General features: G+C 41.1%; 2 protein-coding genes and 1 long non-coding RNA gene across 3 annotated transcripts in view; 1 reads left to right on the top strand and 2 right to left on the bottom strand.

Annotated features, from left to right (window-relative positions):
- SPECC1L (sperm antigen with calponin homology and coiled-coil domains 1 like) overlaps nt 1–11047 on the bottom strand; it is a 51150-nt gene extending 40103 nt beyond the window's left edge. The window contains exons 1-2 of the mRNA XM_083478501.1: nt 10855–11047; nt 1677–1866 (exon numbers count right to left, since the gene is read on the bottom strand). Of these exons, the coding sequence (XP_083334627.1) occupies nt 1677–1829 (153 nt within the window). The 5' untranslated portion in view covers nt 1830–1866; nt 10855–11047. The remainder of the gene's footprint in view (nt 1–1676; nt 1867–10854) is intronic.
- A 241-nt stretch (nt 11048–11288) lies between these two features.
- Nucleotides 11289–15174, top strand: LOC310695034. Its single transcript, XR_014519879.1, has 2 exons — nt 11289–12524; nt 13653–15174. It is a non-coding gene; the product is annotated as an uncharacterized lncRNA (long non-coding RNA).
- Nucleotides 15175–15462: 288 nt separating this feature from the next.
- BCR (BCR activator of RhoGEF and GTPase) overlaps nt 15463–26438 on the bottom strand; it is a 96879-nt gene continuing 85903 nt past the window's right edge. The window contains exons 23-24 of the mRNA XM_083478443.1: nt 20217–26068; nt 15463–19528 (exon numbers count right to left, since the gene is read on the bottom strand). Coding sequence (XP_083334569.1) covers nt 25979–26068 — 90 coding nt within the window. The 3' untranslated portion in view covers nt 15463–19528; nt 20217–25978. The remainder of the gene's footprint in view (nt 19529–20216; nt 26069–26438) is intronic.

Here is a 26438-nt window from a genome sequence, read left to right as displayed (position 1 = left end):
GTAAATAGAATCAGTAAGCAAAAGAGAGGTTTTTTCACACCGCGGTGGGACTTATTAAAATCATTTTTGCACCACTGGTTCATAATTTTCTATGAGATGATGCAAAGTCTGGTAATTAGGACTTCCTTAAGAGCAACAGATTCCCATCTGTCAAGAAAACACAAGCTCAAATGAGGAAATATGGAATGATTACTTTGACAGTGGGAAGTATTCTGCCTACTGAATAATTCTTCTTCTTTTAAAGAGTCAAACATCACACCTTAACTATGGTTGGTATAATGCCTGAATTGTCAGTCTTCCAATTATCACAACTGGATTTGTGTTAAATCCAGCAAACCAAAATCAGAAATGATGACTTGAAATGGACACCAAATACTGGTGTCCCTTCTCTCTGCCCCTCCCCCTATTTTGCTATAGCATCTGGATGTATAAATCCTCCTACAGTGGGAACACCTAATTGGATTGTCATCCTTCAGCTATCATAATGACAAAGAGCAAAAATGAATCACCTGTTGATGTAACTTCAAACCAAATTATGATCTTAGAAAGAAACTATTTAAACTGACTCTTAAGAGGAAAATATTCTGATGACCATAACTGGCTGATCTAAAAAAAAAAGGGGGGGTATTACTTTCTCAGTAATGCATCATTATCCTTATGTGAGGCAGATGGAAAGTGTTATATCAACATTGCAAAGATTCAAGTCAGGTCCTGAGCAGAGGGATACTGATGATACATCAGTTCATGTTCACCCCTGCGCTTTTGAAGTAGGCAACGTATTTAATATATTTATAACCTGCCTTATCATACATGGTTAGGGCCAAACAACAAAACATATGTTAAAACAGTGAAACGCTGTGCAGTATTCCAAAAGCATCAGGGAGGTTAAAAGTTAGGCCTGGGAAAAGAAAACTACCTTTCACCTGCACCTGAAACTGCTAAAAGTAGGTGTCGGGCAGCTAGCCCTGAGGAGGGCATTCAAAGGCTGGGATGCCATTAGCTTTGAACCTATGTGCAACATGCTCCTTTTTCATGGGTATCTGTCAGAGTGGAAAGAGTGAGAAACAGATAAGCAGTCTTACTTATTCGTGTGACAACATATGCAAGAAAACATATTGCCACCATCCTAAAACTTAACACAACTGGACAAAGTCTTTTCACTCTTTTCACTCTTTTATTCTAGTAGTAGGCTTCTCACTCAAATTAAGGCAACACTAACATAACAACATGAGCATAACATGGGTATTCAGGTGTCATCAGCTGACAGCAATAATTTCCTGATCTGTCTGTTTCTGTTCACAAGTCTTGGGAAATAGTCTAGGTTCTAGCTTTGGTCCCACACCTTCACATTCCTTAACTCGGGACAACAGAGAATGGTATGATATGCAAAGAAGAGACTTGTACAGAACTCAACAACATCCTGACTATGCTTGTTAAGTTAATTATAATGTAATATAAAGTAGTATCTGAGCCTTGAATTGTCAAAAAGATTTCAGAGTACTGCAGCTGCATTTTGACTTGGCTCTAGAACTGTGCTGGGTCAGTCTTGAACACAAGCACACGTTGCAACATTTGGATCCCATGCCTCCAGTCTCCGCCCGCCCCACCGTTTTGCTCTACATTACCTAGCAGCTCAATTACTTAAGTCTAAATAAAGAAAACTAACAAGAAAATACCTTCAATAATGATGATGCTGTCCCAGTTTTTGAAAGTTTTGTGACCGCAGATACTGTGGAACTGTTTTCTGGTTTGACTTTTTCCACCGTTTGTATTTTATTTATCCCAGGCACCTTGGGCATTGAACCAACGCTCCGGCTAGCTTTCTTCATTCTTGGCTACCTGTTTGATATGCATTTACAAACAAATCTAGAAACAGAAAAGAATTGTAATAACATTAAGGACAAATACAATCTCTAACAGCATGTTTCATACTGTTTCAAAGTTGCCTTTGCCAACCTGATGCCCTCCAGATGTTTTGGACTACAATTCCCATCAGCCCCTGCCAGCCCCAGTGAGGAGGTTTAACAGCCACAACATTACAAGAGAAGGACCTTGCCAATGCCCACTGTCAAGATAAAACTTTTGCTTCATTAACAGTTTATGAACTGAGGTTGTCAGCACAACTATCTTTGCATAATTTTCCAATAACACTTGCAATAACTTGAAGGATGCAATTAGCTCAAAATGAGCAATTATTTTGTACTTTTTCAACTAGAAACTGTAGTTTATTCATTGGGAATAAAGCATGGACAGGACAAGTCTGAAGGTATTTCATTTACAGTAGTGAGAATAGAATGAAAATCAAGGATTAATAATAAAATGGTACTTAAATGGTAGGCAGTTCTTCAATTAAGCAGCCATAACATAATTTAATGCATAAGATATATTTAATGCTTGATGTAAATCTTGAAAAAAGTTCATGAATAAAATATAATAAAGCAAAAGGGAATTGAAATTACCGGTACTTGAATATTGCCCATCAATAACGCAATGGGTGAGTACATATGGACAAAACAGCAAAATATTATAGGGACTTCAGCTGTTATATCTTTCTTCTATACTATTTATAGGAATCTTACACGCACTAATATTTTTATCCAAAAGAAGGATCACATTCAATGAAGTCATGCAAAGATAATCTAGAATTCCCTGGCATGGAAACATTGAACATGGCCTTAAACCAACCAGCCCAAAAGGGGCTGTCAGAATTTCTGCCCCTTTCAATTCCAGGCAGCATGACCCAAGGGTCATTGTCACCAGTGTCCCACAATGGAAGGATGCCACAGACAACTTCAGTTTTCCACTTACACAGGAGAGAAACAATTATGGAATTTGCCCAGGCAAAAGCATGCCAACCTCCTCACCTCCATTTCTCCCCCAAGAAGAAGCCCTTAGTGGTTACGTTTACAATGCTGGAGGCCTCTCTAGTTAAAGAATCTCCTGCTTCCAGGTCTGTCTAGCCAAAGGCTTATAGTTTATTGTCCTCCTCAGGATTAAAGGTTGAGCTCTTTCTCCACTGGCTCTTTCTTGCTCATGCTTTTCTTTGAAGGTCTGTCTCTTCCCCCAAGTGCCACAGGGATGGAGCAAAGTGACAACCCCCCCCTTAAGGTTACTAGGTCTCCTAGACAGCAGGGTTTGGTCCAGTGACAGGGCTGTTGCAGCTAGGGGAAATGCTGGCAGGTCACATGTTCCTCTCTCTTGACTAGAGTAACTACTAGATCCTGGGGTCACCCAACCACCCTCCCTGGGATGGAGGTTCGGCTCCCCAAGCTTGCTTACCTAAGCCTAACCCTTTCTTGCTTCTAGCCTCCAACCTGGCAGCTTCTCATCTGGATTGAGTATGTGCTCCCCTGCAGTTTGCCCCCACAGCAACTCTGTGCTGCTTGCCTTCCTCTCCCTGCTCCTCAGCTGTGCTGGTTGAGGTCATTTGCACCAGGCCATGTAGAAAGTCCAGCACTTCCCACAGGCCATGCCCATGTTTGCCCAGATTTCACTGGCTGCCTTTATAACATCTACTGTCTATGTTTTAGATAATAAAACCCACTGGGGCCTGTCAACTGTTCTTTGTACAGAGTCAACACTAAAACTCAACAGCTTTCTCAATCTGCAAATCTCCTTTTAAAGACATCTAAGCTAGTGGTTGTCACTACAGTGAATTCTGTTTAACTGAACCAGTATGAAGTGACATATAATAGTTTTAGCTGTTTGTGTGGTTCCTATGTTGGGCGGTTACTAATCAAGTTATTGCTGTCATGGTCTACTCACTTATGGAGTGTGTGTGTTTGTGTGCGGATCCAAAGATGTCTTGTGCAAGCAGAAAAATCACTCCTGCTTGGGCATTACCAGTTTTGTGCAGGCAGAGAAATTACTTCTGCTTCTGCAGCACCAAATTCCCTTGGTTTCTGAAGCCCTCCCTGCTCCATTCTACAGTTTCAGAGGATCCTTCAACAGTTAGGAACATTGGGGGGGGGCAGCAGCAGAAGGGGGTATCATGGGGGGGAAGGAGCCTGGAAAGTTCCACTATGGGAACATTCAATCTTCTCCATATATCCATTGTGTGTTTTTTTAATACTGGAAGTCACCTTGTGACACTATGGCCCTAAAAGGCAGTCTAGAAATCTCTTAAAACAAACAAACAGAGATGGAAAGCAACGGTCAGAAATACCAACAGTCTTATTAGTGTTACGGAATGATAACCAGTAGTCAGAAGCTCCCCCGCACCCCGGCCCTTTCTTACTTGGAAAGTATCTGAAAAAAACATTAAAAACAGTAACTTTCAATGAAATGGTTAGTTTTTATATGCCAAAAATGGCAGCCACAAAGCCAAGGCACATAACAGAAGTATTTCTACAACATTTGGAGAGAAAAACTTGCACCTTCCAACTCCACAGCAATGACTTCTTAGCAACTGCAACTCCAAATTAAATATCAAATATCACTTCTGCCTCTTTGTGCATAACTTGAAATTACTGGATCTCATTGCCTGAAATCTAAAGTCTTCCCATGTTATTTAAAGCAAATGGTGTAATAGGACACAAATATTTCATGACCAGGTAGCAACCTAAAAATATGCATGTGTACTTGGAATTAAATGTCATTGAATTAAACATGATTAACTAAAAATATTTTTGTTTAGATAAGCTTCCCAGATGTTTAGAAAGTTGATGCGAGTTTTAATTTAATTTTAGTCTGTTGTTATTTTAGCTTTTCAAAAGTTTCAAATTATTGTGTTAATTTTTCTTATTGATAATCTTATTGTTTTATCGATTTTGTGAACTGTTTTGAAGGTTTTTTTAAACAATCAAGCAATGCATAAATTTTATGGAAGAAATAATAAATAAAATAAACATCTCAATAACATATATAAGTATCTAAAAAAAGAAGTTTCTTCTACAAAAGTAAGGTAGGATAAGCTTTCTATGTAGGATTTCAATATCTGAGTTTAAAAGTAAAGGTAAAGGTACCCCTGACTATTAAGTCCAGCCGGGGACGACTCTGGGGTTGCGCGCTCATCTCGCTCTATAGGCCGAGGAAGCCAGTGTTTGTCTGCAGACAGCTTCCAGGTCACGTGGCCAGCATGATTAAGCCGCTTCTGGCAAACCAGAGCAGCGCATGGAAACTCCGTTTACCTTCCCGCCAGAGTGGTACCTATTTATCTACCTGCACTTGATGTGCTTTCGAACTGCTAGGTGGGCAGGAGCTTGGACTGAACAATGGGAGCTCAACCCATCGCAAAGATTCGAACCGCCAACCTTCTGATCGACAACCCTTAGGCTCTGTGGTTTAGACCACAGCGCCACCCGCATTCAGAGTTTAAAAGCAGCACACCTTTTAAAAGGTGAAAGACTATCTTTATGTTAATTCTATCACGCGTTACAATTTTAGTAGGATAGTCACTGAATATCTGCAAGTAGATATAGCACATCCTTTAAATAATGTTTAGGTTAAGCAATAAGTCTGCTTTTCATTAGTATTTAAATACAAGCCAAGATATCTGAAGAATGCTAATTCCTAGGCCTAAAACATTGTGTAAGATAGCTTTCCAGTGGCTAATAGTGCGATCTGATACATGTCTACTCAGAAACAAGACTTACTGAGCTCAGCAGAGTATACTCCCAGGTAATAGTGTATAGGATTGCAGCCTAAGAGTTGAATACTCTTCAACTAGAAAATGCAAATAACTGTATTCTTGAACTTAAAGTTGTAACATAAATATTGAGATTCTAATAAACATAGCCGCAATTCAGCTTTACAACATCAAGAGTTTTATCAATGAAATCATGGGGAGCTTATGGTCATAATGAATAATCAAACACAATACTCATATTCCCACAATGTTTGCATGATACTTTTAGGTCAAAGGAGCAAAATGACCAGAATCAAAAGAAATAAACATCTAGGTCACATGCCCAAGAATGCTCTTTGGTTTTGTATTACTGAGAATGTCCAAGGGAAAGTGTACCTATACCTATACCTCCACCGGGTGCATTCCAGTACACCATACCGACATTAGTTCATAGGATCTCAGAGGGTCTTGTAGGGAATTGTGTTAAACTAGTCAACTTCAAGACAGACTTTTACAAGGAAGAATTTAAGACCTTACAAAGAAAGATGAAATTACCAGTGTTTTAGTTAAGCAGATGTGTATTCCTTTCACATTTCTCTTTTTTAACATTTAATTATTAAATGCAAAACTCTTTTAGCTACTAGGCTTTCTTGAAAGTCACATGCATAATCCACTTGAAAATTTCTGAAAGTTGTTCTAGCCCTTAGTAATGTGAGACAAACTTATTTTTAAGAAGTAAAAAAGAAAAAGATGAGCCTAAATCCCAATGTGGGTCTGTGGTGTGACTGCTATTTTTCAGGTTCTTCTCTTTCCAGTCTGAGGTCAGTCACTTAGATTCAAGACATATCACGGGCCTTGTTCGATCCATGTTGCTATGGCTTTAGTCACATTGCAGAAAGCTCACATACTATAGTTGAGAAGCCTACTGTTACAAAGCTTCAGAATCCTTGCTCTAGACAAAGATATATAGACGTCTAATGATTTTGATAATTAAGTGCTACTCTTAAAGTGATTAACATGCTTTTCACAGGGAAATAATGGAATCAATGTATCTGGGACATGTAAATGAGTGCATAAGTAAAGGATAGCTTTTTATTTATTTATTACTAGTTTCTTATGTAATAATATGGCACAGAGCAGAATTAATGATGCCAGAAGAGGAGAATGATAAATGTTTTGCAGTAGGTAATAAATGTAACTAATTAATTCTGGAAGCACATTTCCTTTTATTCTCACTCAAGCACTAATTACTCTTAGTATTTTAATTTCCTTTACATAAAGAAACAAAGCATGCTTCTGCAGTTACAAATAAATCAGGTCAGGGTGTTTGTTTTTAATTATGCTTCCCAAGCACCAAAGTATTTCCTTCATCATCTGAGACAACAAGCTCAGAATCAGTAAGCAAAATGCATACATGTTCTCAAATGCATGAACCTTATACTCTGTACTACTTGACCATCATTCCACTTCATTTCCATAATTCCACAAAGGATCATAATTCACATTGCATTGGTAGAAAATTAAGATTATCTGTGTTAATATTGTCTTCAAACATGAATGCATCAGGCCCAACACACGGATTGCATTCAATCAGTTACAAATATGATTGTCAAAAGCAACACAACCTATCTACCTATCTGGCTCTCTCAATGTCCATATCTTCAGGTCAACAGAAGTGCAATAGATGCTCAAAAAGCTCTAAAATGTGCCCACATAGTCACAGTTGACTTAGAACAGTTATTCCTCAGCAACTATTAAACCTTGGTCGGTGGTTCGAATCCCTGTGACGGGGTGAGCTCCCGTTGCTCGGTCCCAGCTCCTGCCAACCTAGCAGTTCAAAAGCACACCAAAGTGCAAGTAGATAAATAGGTATCGCTCCGGCAGGAAGGTAAACAGCATTTCCATGCGCTGCTCTGGTTTCACCAGAAGCGGCTTAGACATGCTGGCCACATGACCCGGAAAAACTGTCTGTGGACAAACGCTGGCTCCCTCAGCCTATAGAGCGAGATGAGCACCGCAACCCCAGAGTCGGTCACGACTGGACCTAACGGTCAGGGGTCCTTTACCTTTTACCTTTTTAATACCTGAAATACATCAATTACATCTTCATCATTACAGTTTACAAAATGGGACACTTAAATCTCATCAGGATATCAATGGCTTTTCCATTAACCTGATACTTGATCAGTTCATTTTATGGATGCTGCATTGCAATCTGCGTCCCAGCCGTGCAAAAAAGTTACCTTATATTGGAAGAGCACTGAGTCATATGCCTCTAAGCTGCTATCCAGAGCACACCACATGTTTCAGAACTCATAGCCAAAGCACCCTACTCATGCCTCAGGCAAGGACTCACAACAGGTATCCTTGAATCTATAATATCCATTCAAGCTGCTTTCTGCAAAGTGCAGAAGAAAGATATTTCCCCTTTATTTCTTTTAAATCTTATCTGAACTGAAGTACAGAAAAGAAGAAAAACGTTACTCGGAGTTTGTGGACATTTAGTTAACCTGTCTGTTTAGCCTCTTTGTTGACCATGAGTAATTGTTACAAGTGTAACATTCAGCAGGGTATTCCTCACAAACTTTAAGGAATCCTCCAATGAAATCACCTAAAGGATTCCATCTTAACTAAAGTGTTAGGGGAAAGAGTATACAAGACAGGCATAAAACAGTCCATTTTTAAAATGCAAAAAACAGAAACCAACTGTTAGCAACAGCTGAAATGTTTATTTAATTTGCAGACACTTTACGTCTGTGGTGCACTTAGGGAAGCCATTTTCATTAGCCAGTCTCTATCTATTCTATCATAAGAAGAAAAAACTGCAGCCACTGCTCAATTAGGGGATGGGGAAAGAATTTGAATGCTGTGATGTGGGCTGGTATTAAGACGGGTTCCCAACACCTAGCACTGGTTTTGTTGCACTGTTCTCACTTATATACAGCCACTTGTCTGCCAACCTGTGTAAGATTATTAAGCATGGATCTTTCATAAAAGTTGCTTTCAAATTTTTATTTTAGACCACCAATGGCAAACAAATAGGGGAGGTTGTATTTCACGGCAAACAGTAATGCACCCATTCAACAGTGGGACTTTATCTGGGTGGAAATATGACGACATAAAACTACTCAATTTGGTTTCTACTGAATCTATAACCTGGTTCAAATGCAACATTAAACCAAGGGGGCAGAACCTCCAGGCCACAGCCCTGATTAGGACAATCAAACCTAATTTGGCCCGTAAAGCTGTTTCTTGCAAGCCATGCCCACCTGCCGTACACCTCATAGTGATGTCAAGTGTGGGGAAGGCAAAGAAGGGGCTTGGACAAAGAAGCTTTGTAGCTGAATGGCAGTGCCTGTAAAACACCCTGTGTAGCACTTCCCAAGTGCCAACAACCAGCTGACTGCAGGTGCTTGGGAAGCCTTGTGTGCAGTGTCTGAATATCAGACACTGGGGACAAGTGCAATGCTGAGCCAGAGAGACCTTTTGTTTTGCCTAAGAGATGTTGTTCATAAATATAAACTCAGACATGAACTCACTGAGTAACATTAAGAAAGGCATTCTTAAACTCATCTCCATCTTTGCAATGCAGGAATATTTGTCAACACTGCAAAGCAGAGATTACTGAAACAGGGTGCAAAAAGCACTGGTGCTCAGTTATGAAAATCAGGGTTATGATTTCATATTACTGGGATCACTGCTGCATTATGACGTTTATTGTTGTAGATGTTAATCGATATTTTAATTTGTTTACAGTTCTTGTATTAGTGTGTACATCTCCTTGTGACACCATATAAAAGGTGGCATAACAGGCTTAAATTTATAACAAAACAAAGAAACAAACAAAACACTTTGAAGTGAACAGCCAGAAGTAGTACCATAATGTATATTATTCATTAATTATAGTTAATATTTCCTAAGTACCTTCTCAGCCAAATGGCACTCAATACTATGTTTAGTCTTTCTAATATCATAATAAACTGCCCCAAACAGCATAGCAGTAAAAGAGGAGCAGGTGGTGGTTAAATATTATTTATTTCCTCATCTTAGTTCTAGTGCTTGCTCAAACTGGATCCAATATCTCAAACCTCTTCTGGTTTGGAGTGTCAGTTGTATTTATATAATTTATACTCAACTTTTCCACACAAATCTGTAAAAGCAGCTCATAAATTTCAAAAATAAAATATCGATTTTATAGTGTATTTTAATTGCTTCTTTCATTTCTTAGTTATTGTATCACAACTTGAATTCCATAGAGTTCACACTGTAATACAAAAAAACCTACAATATATAAAATCAATATGATTATTTAATGTAATGGATGTCCTGTCAGTCTCTAGCCATCTGCCACAGAACCAGACATAGCTGAAAGATCACAGCTAGGGAACCCCTGTGCTATATATGGTCTTTGCTCAGCCTCCCCCAACCTGGGGCTCCCAATTCCCATCACCACTGACCTTGCAGGTTGCTGCTGGCAGCCCTACAACAGATGGAAAAAAGCACCAGGAGGCTGAAGGCAGCTGCTCTGTTGACAACAATATCAAGTGCTCTATGTAGGTACTGAAGACACACCTCTTTACCTTGGCCTTTAACACTTGAGAGATATATTTTGAGAAGTCACCTTAGTTGTTTTAAACTATCTTTCATACATTTTAAAACTGCTGTAAACCAACCCGAGGCCTTAGGGTGAAGGGGGAGTAAATTATGATGAGGATAAGAAGAGATCCAGTGTGGTGCAGTGGTTATAATAATAAAAGCCTACTCAGCTTTCCAAACGTTACTGAAAGCAAGTGGAAAAAGCACTGTAGGTGTTTCGGGCAGGAACAGTAGAGGGAAATGTTCGTACCCGTAGCCAGGGACTGGGGATGGGAGCTGATGCTAATCCCATATACACTACCGTGAACTCCTTGGCAGAAAAGTGGGAAAGACATGTAACAAACAACAACAATAATAATCACAGTCACCATACCCCGCCTTTCTACAGAGGGTCGAGGCGGCTTACTGAGGATGGAGAAATGACATGTAACTAGGAGTAACTGGAGGGGGGGGGGAGAGAGACATCGTGTGAGGAAAGACCAGAGGCGGAACACGGGGGTGGGGAAGAGCACAAACAAGACCCCTGAGGAAGCGGAGGGCGGACCCCGAGCCAGGCCTGGGCGGCCAAGACAACGGCGGCGACCCTCCGCCCCGCCTCAGAGGAGGGAGGTCGTTCTTGGGGGGTGAGGGGGGGCGTTTCCGTTCCCTTTCCCTTCGCCGCCCCCCAACTCTGAACCCCGTTCGGTCCTTACCGGACAGCGCCGCTTACTCCTCCTTCTTTCTCACTGGGGGGGGGGGAGGCCAGGCCCGGTAAGGAGGGAAGAGGACGCGCTTCTCCAAGCGGCGTCGGCGTCAGCGACGACAACAACCGCCGGGGCTGCAATTACCCCTCTTCCCTCAGAGTGCTAGAGCGCCGTACAGCGCAGGCGCCGAGCTGGAGGCAGCACCGCGCAGGCGTGAAAGTTTCGGGAACGCCGAGAGGCACATCGGGCACGGCGGCTGACGAGCGAGCCAAGAGTCACGCGGGGCATGCGCGGCTCCGCTTCGGTTGCCTTCCTCCCTCTCTCTGCTTATTCCCCCGCCCGCCCCGCCCCATTCCTCCGCGCGCGACGCGGGGCGGGAACCTGCGAGGGAGCGAGGGGGCTCCTGAACAGCGAGGAGGGGGCGTTTGAAAAAGGCGGGAAACCCCCGAGGGGGACACTCTGAGGGAGGTGGAAAACTACCAAAAAGAGAAAAGCAAACTGGTCCTCAGAGATGTAAATGCGCGATAAAGCAAAGGCGTCTTTATAACATGGTCCCAGTCATGTATACCTGCTATATTTCCACTAATGAGAGGGAATTCTTAACCTTATACAGTATTCACGTTATTGAACTCCCCCCCACAAAAAAATTCCTGAGCTCTTTGCCTTTTTTTTGTTCAGCTGTTGAGCTCTATTTTTAAGGGCCACTGGCCAATTTTTACGCACGCCTATTTTGAGGTACAAATAGATAAGGTCAAATTTGACCATATATGGTGCCGATTACCTTAACAAAGTTTCCTTCCAGGTTCAGATTATGAAAAGGGATGGGAAACATGTCATAAACTACTCGATTTATATCCAAAGAGTTCAAGGTGAAATACGTAGTTCCCCATTTTATCCTCACAACCCTGTGAGGTAGGTTATTGTGAGGGGCAGTGACTGGCTCAAGCCTACCCAACCGGTTTCATGGCTGAGTTGGGATTTGAACCCTAGTCTTCCAGGCCTGTAACCACTACACCACAATTAATACCCTGCTCTTCCAAAGGAGCCCAGGGCAGCAAGGTGGATGTGCTGCCCCCTTCTGCTACTGTATTTAGCTTAATCCACACCAAGCAGAGTGCTGGGTTGTTCTTTTTTTTGGACTGAGGGATCACGCTTCACATTTGGGTGGGCTGCTAGACATGGACCTTTTTGTCAGAAGGCCCAATTGCCTCATCTGGTTCAGAGTACCTCTCTGTAGCATAGACTTGTGTGCCAGCAATTCAGAGTGCTGGTTTTGATATACTGTATAAAGCCCTGAACAACTTGGGGGCTGCCTTACTATGGAGTCAGACCTCCATCCCATCTAGCTCAGTATTGCATGCACTGACTGGTAGTGGCTCTCCAGGGTTTCAAGCAGGGGTTTCTCCTGGCCCTACCCAAAGAGACCAGGGATTGAACCGGGGACCTTCTGGATGCAAAGCAGATGCTCCACCACTCAGCTGTGGTCCTTCTCCAACCATTTCCACATGAGGCTGCTCAGGTGCTAAAAATCATCCTCTACAGTCCTGCTCTTGATTCTCCTGACTTTTGAAGAGAAATGCTGGCAGCGACAGGGGCTTTTCCATTGTTGCCTCTGACTTTGAAGTTCCATCCCAAAGGAGCTTCATCTGCTCCCACCATCTTATTCTTCCCAGCACCAGGTAAAAACCTTACTTTCCAATGTTTTTAATCTATAATTTTGTTTTACGCTGTCCTGCTGTGGTTTTGTTTTATGCTGTTCCTATCCATGTTTTTATTATCTTTTGAAGCTACTGTGAGAGGTTCAGCTAAAGTGCAGCTGATAAGTATTGCAAACCAGCAAGCAAATATTTAACATCTATATGAAACCAGAGGGAGAGTTTATCCAGGGATTTGGACTGGGGCGTTGTCAATATGCTGATGATACACAGCTCACTCTCTCCATTTCATGAGCATCCACAGTTGCTTTGGAGGTCTTTAATTGGTGCCTATAATGATGGATTGGAGGCAGGCTAGCAAATAGGGTAAAGATGCTGCTGAGCCATGTTGGAGGTGTACATCTTGTTTTGAATAGAGCTGCACTCATATTGGTTTCATTGTTTGGGGTGGGGTGCCCCAGGGTTACCAGGGGTCAGCTTTTGTACAACTTTGGCTGGAATGCCAGTTGTTTCCTTTTCTTACTCAAGCAAACCTGATCATAGTCACAAATGCCTTGGTTACATCCTGGTTGGATTGCTGCAATTTGGAAGCTTCACCTGTTAAGATGTGACTGACCAACATTTTCCTGGGGAACATGCAACCACAATACAGTGGTACCTCGGGTTGCATACGCTTCAGGTTACAGACTCCGCTAACCCAGAAATAATACCTCGGGTTAAGCACTTTCCTTCAGGATGAGAACAGAAAACGCGCAGCGGCAGCCCCCATTAGCAGTGGCGTAGCGTGGGTTGTCAGCACCCGGGGCAAGGCAAGTAATTTGCGCCCCCTAACCCGTGGATTTGCGCCCCCTAACCCTAACCCCCAGACGTTGCGCCCGGTGTGGCCGGCCCCCCTGCACCCCCCCACGCTACGCCACTGCCCATTAGCTAAAGTGGTGCTTCAGGTTAAGAACAGTTTCAGGTTAAGGACGGACCTCCGGAACAAATTAAGTACCGGTACTTAACCCGAGGTACCACTGTATTGATTCTTATGTGCAGTCACCACTAGCTCATTTCTAGGTACAATTCAAAGTTCCTATAAAGCCCTTATTTGAACGACTCCTTTCTCTCACATGAGCTCACCTACCCACTACTGTATGCTGTTCTTCACAGGCCTTACTCTCTCTGCATCCTGCTGCCATCATGCCCACCTAGATGGAACATGTTGAGTGACGAGAACTTTTTTGTTGTGGTGCCTGGATTGTGGAACTATATTTGGGGAAGCCTGGTTAGCCCCCTTCTTATAGGGTTGCCCATATCTGGTCAATACTTTCTTTGCTGGCAGCAACCTTGTAGGCTGGGTTTGGACTTAATTTTTTTGCTCCTGCTGTTGCATTTTAGCAGTGTCTGTATTTTTGCTCTTTGTTCATGTTATTGTTCTGGTTGTTTTTAATTGAAGATGCGTAAGAAATCTGGTGGGGGGCATCTCAAAAGGTGGGGTAGAAATTATTTTTAAAATAATCCACACAAATGTCCTTCAGCTGTGTTTATTAGATATGGACCATATGCTATTTTTCATGTACAGTCATGTTTCCAAGATGTTCTCACTATCCATATAGCTTGAAATGGAAAAGGGTTAGTAGACCAATCCACTGAACCTGTGTGCTTGAGCTGCTGGCTTTTCAATGAGATTTTCCAATTGCTTAGGCCTGTGATTCATTTTATATTAGCTTATATACATGGCTTTCAAAGATTACATTTCAGTGGAGCAGTCCCTTAATTGATGAAACATCAACCAGGTCCTCTATCCCATTCTTTTATTGCTGCCTCAGGGGCTTTGCACAGGAGCTGACATGCATTTCTTATTTTGCTGAACTGCAGTCTTCTTTTGTACAAATAGCTGCAATGTGCATGATCAATACTCTTAATAATAATAATAATAATATACCTGCAGTGTCTGGCCAGGTAAATGCCCAGTGGCTCTGTTTAAGAACAAAAAAGGCACAGAAAATAGTACTACAAGAGCTTTCTGGAATCCAGTTGCATCATTTCTGACATATACATTTTCAGTATGATATAATCTTGGTTTATTTAATATCTCTGTTCAAATTTAAATACCATTTTAAAGGGTGGACACTCATGTCTGACAGCCCCATGCTTTTATGCAACAGGCATGATCATTGCAGGTATAGTAGTAAACCTGCAGCAAAAGCATGACATACTGACAATATACCTGCACCTGCATTTGCTCTTTAATAACTGGTTGGTTGGGGATTAGATATTTGGATGGTTGGTGGGAATTTATGAATGAGGCTTAAATGTGGAGGACTGCTAAGGATGTATTTGGGAGAGGTTACTATCTGGGAGATGGGGGAGTCATTTTGGCATATAAGTTAATTATAGCAGAGCTTTTCCAAGTGTGTGTCACGGCACGTTAAGTGTGTCAGCTGCAGTGTGTAGGTGTGTCACATGAACGAACCCCACACTCCTCCTGGGGCTTAAAAGGTTTAGTTTAACCTCCGGTTTGCTAGTGAAACTGACTTACTGTGTCATGAAATGATGCAAAACTGAATTACTGTGTTGCGAAATGATGCATGTCCAAAAAGTGTGTCACCAACTTGAAAAGTTTGGAAAGAAGCTGTGGGGTGGCTTCTATTTCAGTTGTTGTTTTTTGTAGTAAACAACAATACTGTTTTGTGGAGTTTATTGTGCTTTTGTATGTAACTGTTGTTATCAGTTACAACCCCATGGGGAACAGTCTCCTTAGGTAAGGGAGATACATTCTGTAGATGCTCTGAAACATTTTCTATACTATGGCTGTTTCTGAGCATTTAGACACTGGCTCTGGAGCTGAGCCCTGGTTCAAATTAAGTTCTGTCCCCATGGTGCTAGGATATTAAGTTAGTCCTGTCTTCAAGGAATGCTTCACATATTCATTCTGTTCCAGATACAGCCTGCTGAGAAATAAGACCAGCTGAGTCCATTAAACAGATACGGAATAAATTTATTTAACATTGTGTACAAACAAAGACTACAAATGCCTTGGATTTCCTTGTTTCCCAAATACAGGTTTTTCAGTCCCTTTTCATTTCCTTCTTTTTTATGACACCTTTTAAATTTACTAACTTTTTGCTGTTTTTTTTTTGGACCTGTTCCAGACAGACAAAAGCACTAGAAAAACAATTATATTCCACAGCAGTTCCAAGTGCTCAGCATCTCTCTTCAGAATCAACTTTACTGTTTTACTTTTCTGAATGAACTCTTTGGAATATTGAAGCAAGGAATACTGAAGCAGTATAAAATGCCAATGCAAAAATGCTTTTAAAACACGAAGGCGGTCTTAAAAACAATGACAACAAATATTAGCTTCATGGCTGAAATGTGACCTGGCAGTGAACAAAAAAAACCCTTCTCTATAAGCTGAAAATGCAAGCATTTACGGTATATAATTTAATTGCATTTATACTTAAATAAATAGTTTATTCACCTGCTTTCCTCTGAATTCAACATGGATCATTAACAGAAGGAAGTTACAGAAGTTACATAGGCAAGTCCAAGTAAAACCATAGAAAAAGGATTCATATTTCATATTGTCGAACTCATAAATTTTTACCTTATTTCAGCTTGATTACTTTAGCTGTATAACTCAGTATTTTTATTCTGTATTTCTACTGCTTTGTATAAATTTAATTTGGACATGGAAGCAGTTAACAGAATCACTTCTACGTTGAAGATGCTGAATGATGCATTTCCAGCTGTTAATACATTTTTGTGGGCTTCGGTTTTGTGATCATTCATCCAAGATAACTCCAAAATTTAAACAAACCTAATATTTACATACTAATTTACCCTTGGGCAATCCTTGGGTATTATCTGATTGTTGTTGTTTTTTAATTGCAGGGCATGTGGCATGGGAAAACCATTAGCCAAAATTAGTAACTTCTTGGTTCCCCTCATTTCAGTAGAAAATTCAATACAGTACATGTTTAACTCTCCCATTGAAATTAATGAGAACTAGAATAGCAAACGTGGACTGAGTCATATCTACTGCCAGCATTTCATACATGTGGGTGATGGGTCATTGTTAAAATGATACAAGGCCTGTAAAACAGGATGTCAGTGCAAAATCAACTTCATTTTTTCCAACTTGCTCAAATAAGCTAATGCCAAAAGATCTTTTCAAGTTGTGAGAATGCTAGTTTAACAGAAGGAAAGATTAAGACAGAAACCCGTTTATAATAAAATAGCCTATTTGCTGTCCTTTCCACACAGTAACTTACAACCATCACTAATAATTTCACCTAAATTCATTATAGCTTATTTTGACTGTAACACAGTGAGGGCAAGAGTTCCTACGGTATTCATGTGATAAATGCAGTTACTGCATGATATCCCTTCATGAATCCTTACCTTTTATCATAGAAAGCAATTACGCACAGGAGGCCTGTCACCTCTCTTCTTGGTCAAAACATGCCATCACATTACCAGAACATATGCATTCACTTTTGTACACATTTATAAACTATGAGTAGTTTCTTCCTGACCAATGATAAAAAATGCTGACTTGTATAGGACATGATCAAAGGGGAGTAACTGTCAGCAAGTTTACCCTCTTAAAATATTTTTTCATTGTTTATCAATGTAAGGCTGATCATCTGCATTAGTACTCCCTGCAGGAAAGATTATGTGACCATTCCTGCTCCATGGAGATCCAGATTAATCTGGGTGAATAATCATCACCCAGAAGGCCATTTACAGATTCAACTCTCATTTAGAATCAGGAATCCTACTCAAGTGATCTTTCTCACAGAATTGGCTGAACACTATGTGATGGCTAACCTTGGATATTGACTGGAAATTACTTGAAGAAATTCTCCTGTAAGTCATCCTGCCTCAGGAATTGAATTCACATAAACAAATCCAGTCAAAAGTTTGTCTAAGACCCTCTGTTACGGTCGGGATTACATTACATCACTAGTGCTGCATCAGCCTTAGTCCTAATCTCCAGACTGGTGAGAAGGGATGTGATGCTGAAGGCATGTTTTTGCCATTCCCAAGTACTTTGTCTTTTTACATGTAGGACTGAATGGCAGTCACACTGTTATATAAAGAATGTAAATTGGTGATAACTGAAGGGACAGCAGTTAAAGTAAGCCTGCACCTGGTGACCTGAGTTTTTCTGGAGGTGGCAGATTTTGCTTCCTGTATGTAATCTGGCTGATTTACTTAGCTTTTTGGAACACAGCAGGGACCACTGATAACTAAGCAAGCTTCTACCTGAATTATGGTTCTGCCCCTTCATAAGCCCTGCATTCTTTCCTGATCATGGTAAAGGCCACAAAGCAGTGAAACCCAGAAGCTAACTTTTAAGTACTGGTAAATATTTGCACAGACTGCCAGAAGGGTTGTCAGTGAAAAGAGGACCAGAACATAATGGTGACGAAGAGATGACAGAGGATATGTACACTTTATTTTGATGATTTTTTTTCTCTCTTATGAATCAGTTTTAAGAAACTTTCTGGAGGAATACCTTCCTTGACACTAACCTGGAGAGTGGTGCTTATAATATAAAAGGAGTGATGAAGTATGGAAAAACAAGAGTGATACATTCCTACTGAAATGACACTAGCAATTGTTTTATAACCTGAAGCATAAAAGGCATCCTTCCTGTGGAGACTCTTGTGGTCAGAGCCAAGGAAATGAAGAACCTCTACATTTGCTTACTCTTGTAGAGTTAACAGGCACATGCTAAGAAGCGTACTGAGAAGCCATAAGTCACTAGACTGCAGTATACTTAAATGTTAATCCAGCCATGACAGTGCACATGCAGAGCTTTGCTGAGGCTAGGAATTTCCCTCTTCTCTTCTTACAAGTGCAGAATTATTTGGTCTGTGAAGGTTTATTAGAAGAAAACAGGAACCCGCCCCCTGCCTATAACAGGCTTTGGAATGTGCACGACTGTATACCTAAGAAAGTGAAAGTGGTCTGGTTAGACAAGTACTCTTCCATTAGTCTTTGTGCCCCTTGACAAGCTCTTGGGATAGGAGCTGAAAAAACAGACACAAGCTCTGTATGGTCCTTATTATGATGTGTGAGAAATTAAACCATGTAGCACATTCAGCAGGCACATGTGCAGAATAGGCAGCCAGTCCACTTCCACAGCCTGACCTCCACAAGGGCTGAAGCAGGAAATGGTAGATTAAAAAGCCAATCTATCCCATGATAATTCAGTTACAGCACAAATAAAACAGCTGATTCCAGTGTTACCACCCTAACTCAAAGCTCCAAAAGCAAACCTAAAGCTGTTCAGAACTATCTTCCTTGAGTGACCACAGGATGGGAATTCTATCATTGTGGTTCAACCCTTGCTGTGAATTGATAGACAACAGGGCTCTCTTGGTTGTTCTTAAACAATAATAGCAAAACACAGGGAAGTTATATTGGAAGGGCACAATATCGTATTCATTCACTCAGTCATTCACACCCAATAATATTAAGGATCTATGCTATGGATAACATTCTGTAAAATGGACTATTCTGTAGGTAACTTGTAGTTTTAAAACCAGAGCATTGAGAAAGCTACATAAGGAACTTGGAATCACAGAAGAGGAATAAAAACACCCTGGGTTTCTTGGAAGCGATTGGGAAGAGGCCTTCTAAAGTTGTATTTTATAACATTAAGGCATAGAAATTAATCTTCAAAAGATTCTGTAAGATTATCTGCCAAGATTATCATCTTGGTTTATCAGTGATATGCAAAACCTGTAATATATGCCCACCCACTTATAATTAATTTAAAATTTCCGAGCTATACACTAAATGCATCCCAGAAGAATGGATCACCATTGGAGGGCCGGGCTCCCTGCTATAGTTGGCACCTGAATGTGAAAAAAATCAGTTGCCCAAGCTTCCAGAATTCACAGTGGAGCAGAGTAAGAGAAAATCCTTTCAGAATATGTATTTTAAAGGCAGGTAGAGGGAAAGCCTAACCTGAAACTATAGGTTATTAGTTTTTTGCATTCACAAACAACCTAGTATGGTCAAAACACCTTTGTTGTTGTTGTTGTTGTTTAGTCGTTTAGTCGTGTCCGACTCTTCGTGACCCCATGGACCAGAGAACGCCAGGCACTTCTGTCTTCCACTGCCTCCCGCAGTTTGGTCAAACTCATGCTGGTAGCTTCGAGAACACCATCCAACCATCTCGTCCTCTGTCGTCCTCTTCTCCTTGTGCCCTCCATCTTTCCCAACATCAGGGTCTTTTCCAGGGAGTCTTCTCTTCTCATCAGGTGGCCAAAGTATTGGAGCCTCAGCTTCACGATCTGTCCTTCCAGTGAGCACTCAGGGCTGATTTCCTTAAGAATGGAGAGGTTTGATCTTCTTGCAGTCCATGGGACTCTCAAGAGTCTCCTCCAGCACCATAATTCAAAAGCATCAATTCTTCGGCGATCAGCCTTCTTTATGGTCCAGCTTTCACTTCCATACATCACTACTGGGAAAACCATAGCTTTTACTATACGGACCTTTGTTGGCAAGGTGATGTCTCTACTTTTTAAGATGCTATCTAGGTTTGTCATAGCTTTTCTCCCAAGAAGCAGGCGTCTTTTAATTTCGTGGCTGCTGTCACCATCTGCAGTGATCATGGAGCCCAAGAAAGTAAAATCTCTCACTACCTCCATTTCTTCCCCTTCTATTTGCCAGGAGGTGATGGGACCAGTGGCCATGATCTTTGCAAAACACCTTGGGTTGTATCTAATTGAGTGCTGCTCCGAGCACACCCACTGAAATTAATGGACATAAATTAGTAATGTTTATTAATTTTGATGGTTTTTCTTTGAATATAACTAATGTTGGATACAACCCTTTATTCACTCAACCAATTCTTGGTCAAATCTGATGCAAAGTTATTTAGGCTACTGCAAAAGAGAGGACTTTCCCCCTTTTGGGGTGGGGAGCTTTAGAAGGATGCTGCATACTTCTTTGGTTTGTTTTAGTCACTCAGGTAGTACTGTTCCCCTCCTGCCACTCCCATTCTTTAAATCTCTGAAAAGATAGGAGGAACAACCACCTCCAAGACTAACCAATCTGGTAATCTGTAGCTTGTCTGTGAGAGGCGCATGGAGGGGACATTAAGATCACACATGCATTTGCCAGTGTTGACAGAGGAGCAAGCCGCTTCCCCAACCTAGTATGTGATGCCAGAGTGCTGCATTAGTGCCAGGGGAAGGCTAAGTCCCCTCTGCCCAAGTGAGGTGGAGGAAGCACTAGTCTTGATACCCAGATAGGGACTTCAGTTTGGAAATTGTGAGCTTGGGAGCAGGGCAGCCCTAAGCTCTGAGTGGAAGCCCTTGCTTATAGTAGCAGCTTAGGCAGGCAGTGGGACAGAGGCACCCTCTAGAAGGAATCCTTGTCTTGAGGGGCTTTCCTATGAAGTAGCGACTTGCTTATCACCTGCCCACATCACCCCAGTTATGTTTCATCCTCAGAGAGGCACAAGGCCATGCTGATGTGGAGACCAGTACAGTGGCACCTCGGGTTACATACGCTTCAGGTTGCACACTCCGCTAACCCAGAAATAGTGCTTCAGGTTAAGAACTTTGCTTCAGGATAAGAACAGAAATCGGGCTCCAGCGGCGCAGCAGCAGCAGCAGGAGGCCCCATTAGCTGAAGTGGTGCTTCAGGTTAAGAACAGTTTCAGGTTAAGAAAAGACCTCCAGAACGAATTAAGTACTTAACCTGAGGTACCACTGTATACTGAAAGGCAGTCCTGGTGGTTTTAAGAAAACTCCAAGCAGGGGAAATAAGAACCCCTTCACTTGAAAATATGGATCATTTTTACAGTGTGTTGCATGCTTAACAGATCATTTAAAACAAAAACAAAAAAACAACCCTTTCTCAATTTTCAGATCTGCTTAAATTGAGTACCCTAGTTTCCCAGCTCAGAATTGCAATTATTCAGGAAAGCTTGGGTTTATAATACTAATTCATAATTATTAATACTAATAATAAAATCAATTAATTGCCTAAATTAATTGTCCAATCTCTCCCACATCTACGTGCCTCCATATAAGAATTCACCTGCTCATCAAAGCAGCTCTCAAGATTTCCAAAGCAAAGGCATCCTCCTTACAACTATGCAGTATAAACTATCAATTCAATATTAAAATTACAGTTTTATGTAAATTTTAAAAAATCAATAAGTCAGGCAAGGTGAATTGGCACATTTGTAGTCTTTGTAGTATTGCTTTTCCAGTTGTAAGCCGCAGCTATAGATAAGTAACAACCAATGATGCATGAAGGAAAATAGCAGCCCCTTTTGAATGAGAAGTGGTGCAAATTCAAAATAATATGTCAAAAAAAGACGAAGCCCTTATGAAATTACGGTTCTCAGAACAGGGTGAAAGCAACCCTCCCCACAAGCCCCCGCATCTCAAGAAAAACATTTAAGGCCTCTCTAAGGCTTCCATGTCATTGTAGAGGATCTGATTAGCTCTTTAAGCACCACCAATCTCTGCAGCTCCCTTGTGCTGGTTCTTCAGGTAATACAAGTCCAGTACAACTACATGAAAGACTGTGATTGTGAGACCAGTTGAACTTGCAATACAAGTATGACTGGAATGTTAAGGAAGGACTATCTCTTATACTTGGGGTGGCCCCAAACTTCCCAGGAACAGGCTTGTGTAAATCCAAAGAAAGTGTGCATATAAACTTTTAGTGCCCTACCAAAAATTGACCAAACAGGGATGCTATGATACTGTATCATAGGGGGATCCTTTGCTAACAAGATACTTTGGGATATTTGGACAGGACGCCCCATGCTCCTCCCGCTTTTCCTTCTTTGAAGAGAGCCGAAGGAGGCAAGCTCAGTTCAGCCTAGAATCTGTTTGTATCCTGAATCCATGGAATGATCCCAACATCTGAAGTTTTCCTTCATCCCCAGCCTTGCATGGCCACGCCCAAATCCCTCAACAGTAGTTTTGTCCAGTACATTGATCATCAATATGGAGCGGGATTAATCAATTCTGCCATTCTACTAAGTGGGAAGGAATCTGAGATACCATATTTACTCAAATGTAATGTGCACCTTTTTTGGCCAAATTACATCACAAAAATTAGGGTGAGCATTAGATTTGATGGTGCATTAGATTTGATTGCAAGCTTGAAAAACACTGCGGAAATAGTAAATACTTTTTGGGTTTCAAGGTTTTGAAAATTGAGGTGCGTATTTGATTCGATGGCACATTAGATTTGCGTAAATACAGTAGCTTAGTCAATCATTTCCCAGCCCCATAGCTCATGCGTCCGTCCCCTATAAAGCCATAGGGGAGAACCATTGCCTAGACCAGTGTTCCCCAACCTTGGGCCTCCAGCTGTTTTTGGACTACAATTCCCATCATCCTTGACCACTGGTCTTGCTAGCGAGGGATGATGGGAGTTGTAGTCCAAAAACAGCTGGAGGCCCAAGGTTGGGGAACACTGGCCTAGACCATCCTCCCTCATCCTAGTGCTCTCCAGATGTTTTAGACTGTAACTCTCATCAACCCCAGCCAGCACAGCAATTGAGGAAAGCTGGCTTAGAAGGACAGAAAGAGAAATGGTTGTATGGGATGAGACAAAGCAGGGTAGAAAACTGCAATTCAGACAGTATATCTTCCTGTTAACAGAATTATCCCATTATTTTTTACCTCTAATAATAATAATAATACTAAATTTAATAGCATGTTAGATACCTTCACTTTTTTTTAGCACCTCCACAAATACTTTGCAATCCACACTTCTTTTTAAAGGCTTGATTGAACAGCAAGGGAAATGGGAGAAGTAGAATTTACATTATAGCGAAATTAGTCTAGAGAAGAACATTTGTAACATGCTGCAGCCCCATTTGGCTATAACATATCTTGGCTTACTAAGCCAAAATACGAATGAACTTTGTGCATGCAAATGCTGTCCCTTTCTCTCTTCTCTGTGTCCCATGGCTGAAGACATACAGTACTCGGTTACTTTACCATAGTTTCCTGTTACATCCAAACCAAGAGACTATGGCTACCATGTTCTAATCAGTGCCTGAAACTGTGAAAGCTGTAAATGATCAACTTCACTTTCTGCACACTATTTACCAGGAGTCCTGCAGCTGGATCAGTCAAAGACATAGTCCAGCATGCTTCCTCTGGGAAGCTCACAAAGCACCACACAACCCTCTCCCTGGAGCCTCTGACACTGCAGGTACCCTGTAGGCAACACAACTAATAGTCACTGAAGGGCTTATCCTCTATAAGATTTGCCTAATCTGCTTTTTGAAAGCCATTTATGTTACTGGCTATCACACCATTTTTTGGCAGCAATTTCTGTTGTTTAAGAGAAGAGAAGGGAGGAAGGGCAGAACGAAGCACACGAATGCAAGGCTCGTGCATATCTTGGCTTAATAATTTAATTTATTAATTAACGGTATTTCTATGCCACTCTGTAACCAAAGTTCTGTGAGTGGCTTACACAAAAATTGTTAAAATACAATAATGACAATTAGAAAAACAATAACAGTATAAAATAAAGTGAGAACAATAAAATAATATAATAAGCTGAAATAGGTTACGTCTAAACAGGGACAGTATCGTAGCCTTGGTAGGAAGAGGAGCTAAGCAATATCAGATTCCCATATGAATAATTTTAAGGAACATGAAAGATGCGGGAATACACATAGAAAATGACAAAACCTCTCCTCTCTTTCGGAATGTGTGATTTCATAATACCCAAAGCAGCTGACATTATGGAACAGTACCAACCCCCCCCCCCATCAGTAAGGCTGTCAAAGCATACATTTCTCCACTACCTTTTAGTTTTAGCAAGGAGAATCACTTTTATTTATCAGAACTTAGGAACATGACAAACCTTTGTGGGAGTCTCATTCCCTACTTCAATCCTTCTCCTGAACCAAGCCAACAATTTAGTTTAACATCTTAGCCCTTTATCACACTTTTAATAAGGAAGGAGGGGCTCTGTCTTCTTCTCCCTTGCCTGCAAGCAGTTTCTGGTCTTCTTGGTAAAATTGGTGGCATGTATGGGTATAACTAAAAATTATGCTGGATGACCAAGTGGGAAGTGATAGGCAAAATATCTCCCCAAATATAATTTAAAATCAGAGCAAATGCAAAAACCTCTCTGTCCATTTGAGGACTCTGCAATTAGTTCATGTTTCCAGTTCCCAGCACTGATCCTTTCCCAGTGCTATAATTCACTGGTGCCTAGATATGGCTGCTCTGAAGTCCATGAATGTCTAGGATTTCTGAAAAATACAAAATGCTCCCTGCTCAATCAACCATCATTGTGTAGGTTATCAAACATCTTATCAAAACATTTATATTTACCAGCAAAAAAGGGGTTGAGGTGGAAAAGACAATTTCCATAAGCAACATACAAAGTCTCAAGAAAGAACATAAAAATTCAAGTATCGAAAAAGCGATTCTGATGAAAGTTTAGGTCAAGCAGCTGGGAGACAGCCATTGACATTTGTCCCCAGATCTCTGAAGAAATGTTATGGTGTTTATGTGTAGACACAGCCTTCATCATCTGGGTGGAGAACTGGATAAAAGTTTTTTTCCTTTTTTATATGGGGAAATGGGATGAAGCTCCCCATTTTGCAAGTGATCTTCTATTCTATTTAGAATGCCTGAAGAATTTAGCAAATCTTTCACATTAGCATTGCCCATTATTTTTTTGGTTCATACAGAAAGTAAGGTCATCTAAATACTTGCCATCATCACACCCTCCCCCAGTCTCCTTTAGCACACTGGCCTTAATATGATGCAACAGGAAGTGCCTCCTTTATCAACCCCTACCCAAAAAGGGACAAAAGGCAAGAAAATGTGGTTTCTTCTCTCCGTTTCCAAGAAAAGAGGCAAGTCTGTGACAAAAACAACAACCAACCAAGAGGTCTGATTGTATATGAAGCCTCTAATTCATTAATTAATTTATTAAAAAGAGACTAGTTGAAATCAAGATTTAAATTTCCATGTAGAGGGCATCATAAATGCATATACTTTGCAGTATTCCATTAAAAACCAACACAGCAGCTATTAAAGCTACAGCTTTGATATATCCTTTTGCTCTTCACAAGAGGTCCAAGTAGAAATCTTGAAGCTTCCCAAAGATAAAATTAATTCCATTAAAAAAAACAAAACCCACAGAGGAATCTGTTCTTTCACATACCCCACAAGAAACAGTTTTTGCTGCTCAGGGCTACCCTCTGCTGGTTGAAAACTCACAGCACAGCCTGGCCCAGTTCTTTCTTGTTCTAGTGGTCAAAAGAGGAAGGAATCTTTCTTTTTCTTTTTAAAAAAGTCTTCAGCCTATCATTGCCTGACAGATAGCAGAGGGACTGAAGGCCTTACTTCCTCCTGGTAGGCAAGGACAGACCAGGAATGTCTGAAGGAGTAACGTGTTTCTCTCATTCCCAGAGTGGGGCAGTTCACACCCATGGCAAATTCCACACGGACTGATCAAAGCTCCTACACTTCTGTGGAGAACAGGATACTCTGTCTCTTGCTATCAGGGGTGGGGATAGTCTCTAGCTGCAAGAAGTAGAGGAGAACTTGGACCTGGAAAGCAAAGGAGAAAACAGGTCAATGAAAGCCAGTGTAGTGAAGTGACCTAACTATGAGGGCAACTGCTTTATGTAGCAAATTTTGGGTGCTGTATACTCAACAGGAGATCCAGGTTGGAGCACAATCCATGGGAAAATTAGGCTATCTGTTCATTTACTTATTTAAAGAATGATTTCCACTCTTCAATAACTTTCCTACAACAGTTTACTGTTTTTATTACGTTGTGTAACAAAACACAGAGAAAACTTTCAGTAACGTTAGAGACTGGCTGATAGCTAGAGCAAGCTTAATCCCACAAGGTGAGCCACTGGGCTTTGCCTTGCCTTGGGGACACTATGCACTCATTAAGTTGCAAAACTTTTCC

This window comes from Podarcis liolepis (genome assembly GCF_965112155.1).
Source record: "Podarcis liolepis genome assembly, chromosome: 15".
NCBI lineage: Eukaryota > Metazoa > Chordata > Lepidosauria > Squamata > Lacertidae > Podarcis > Podarcis liolepis.
The sequence above is the reverse complement of the archived record's forward strand: the minus strand, read 5'-3'. Positions and strand labels throughout refer to the sequence as shown.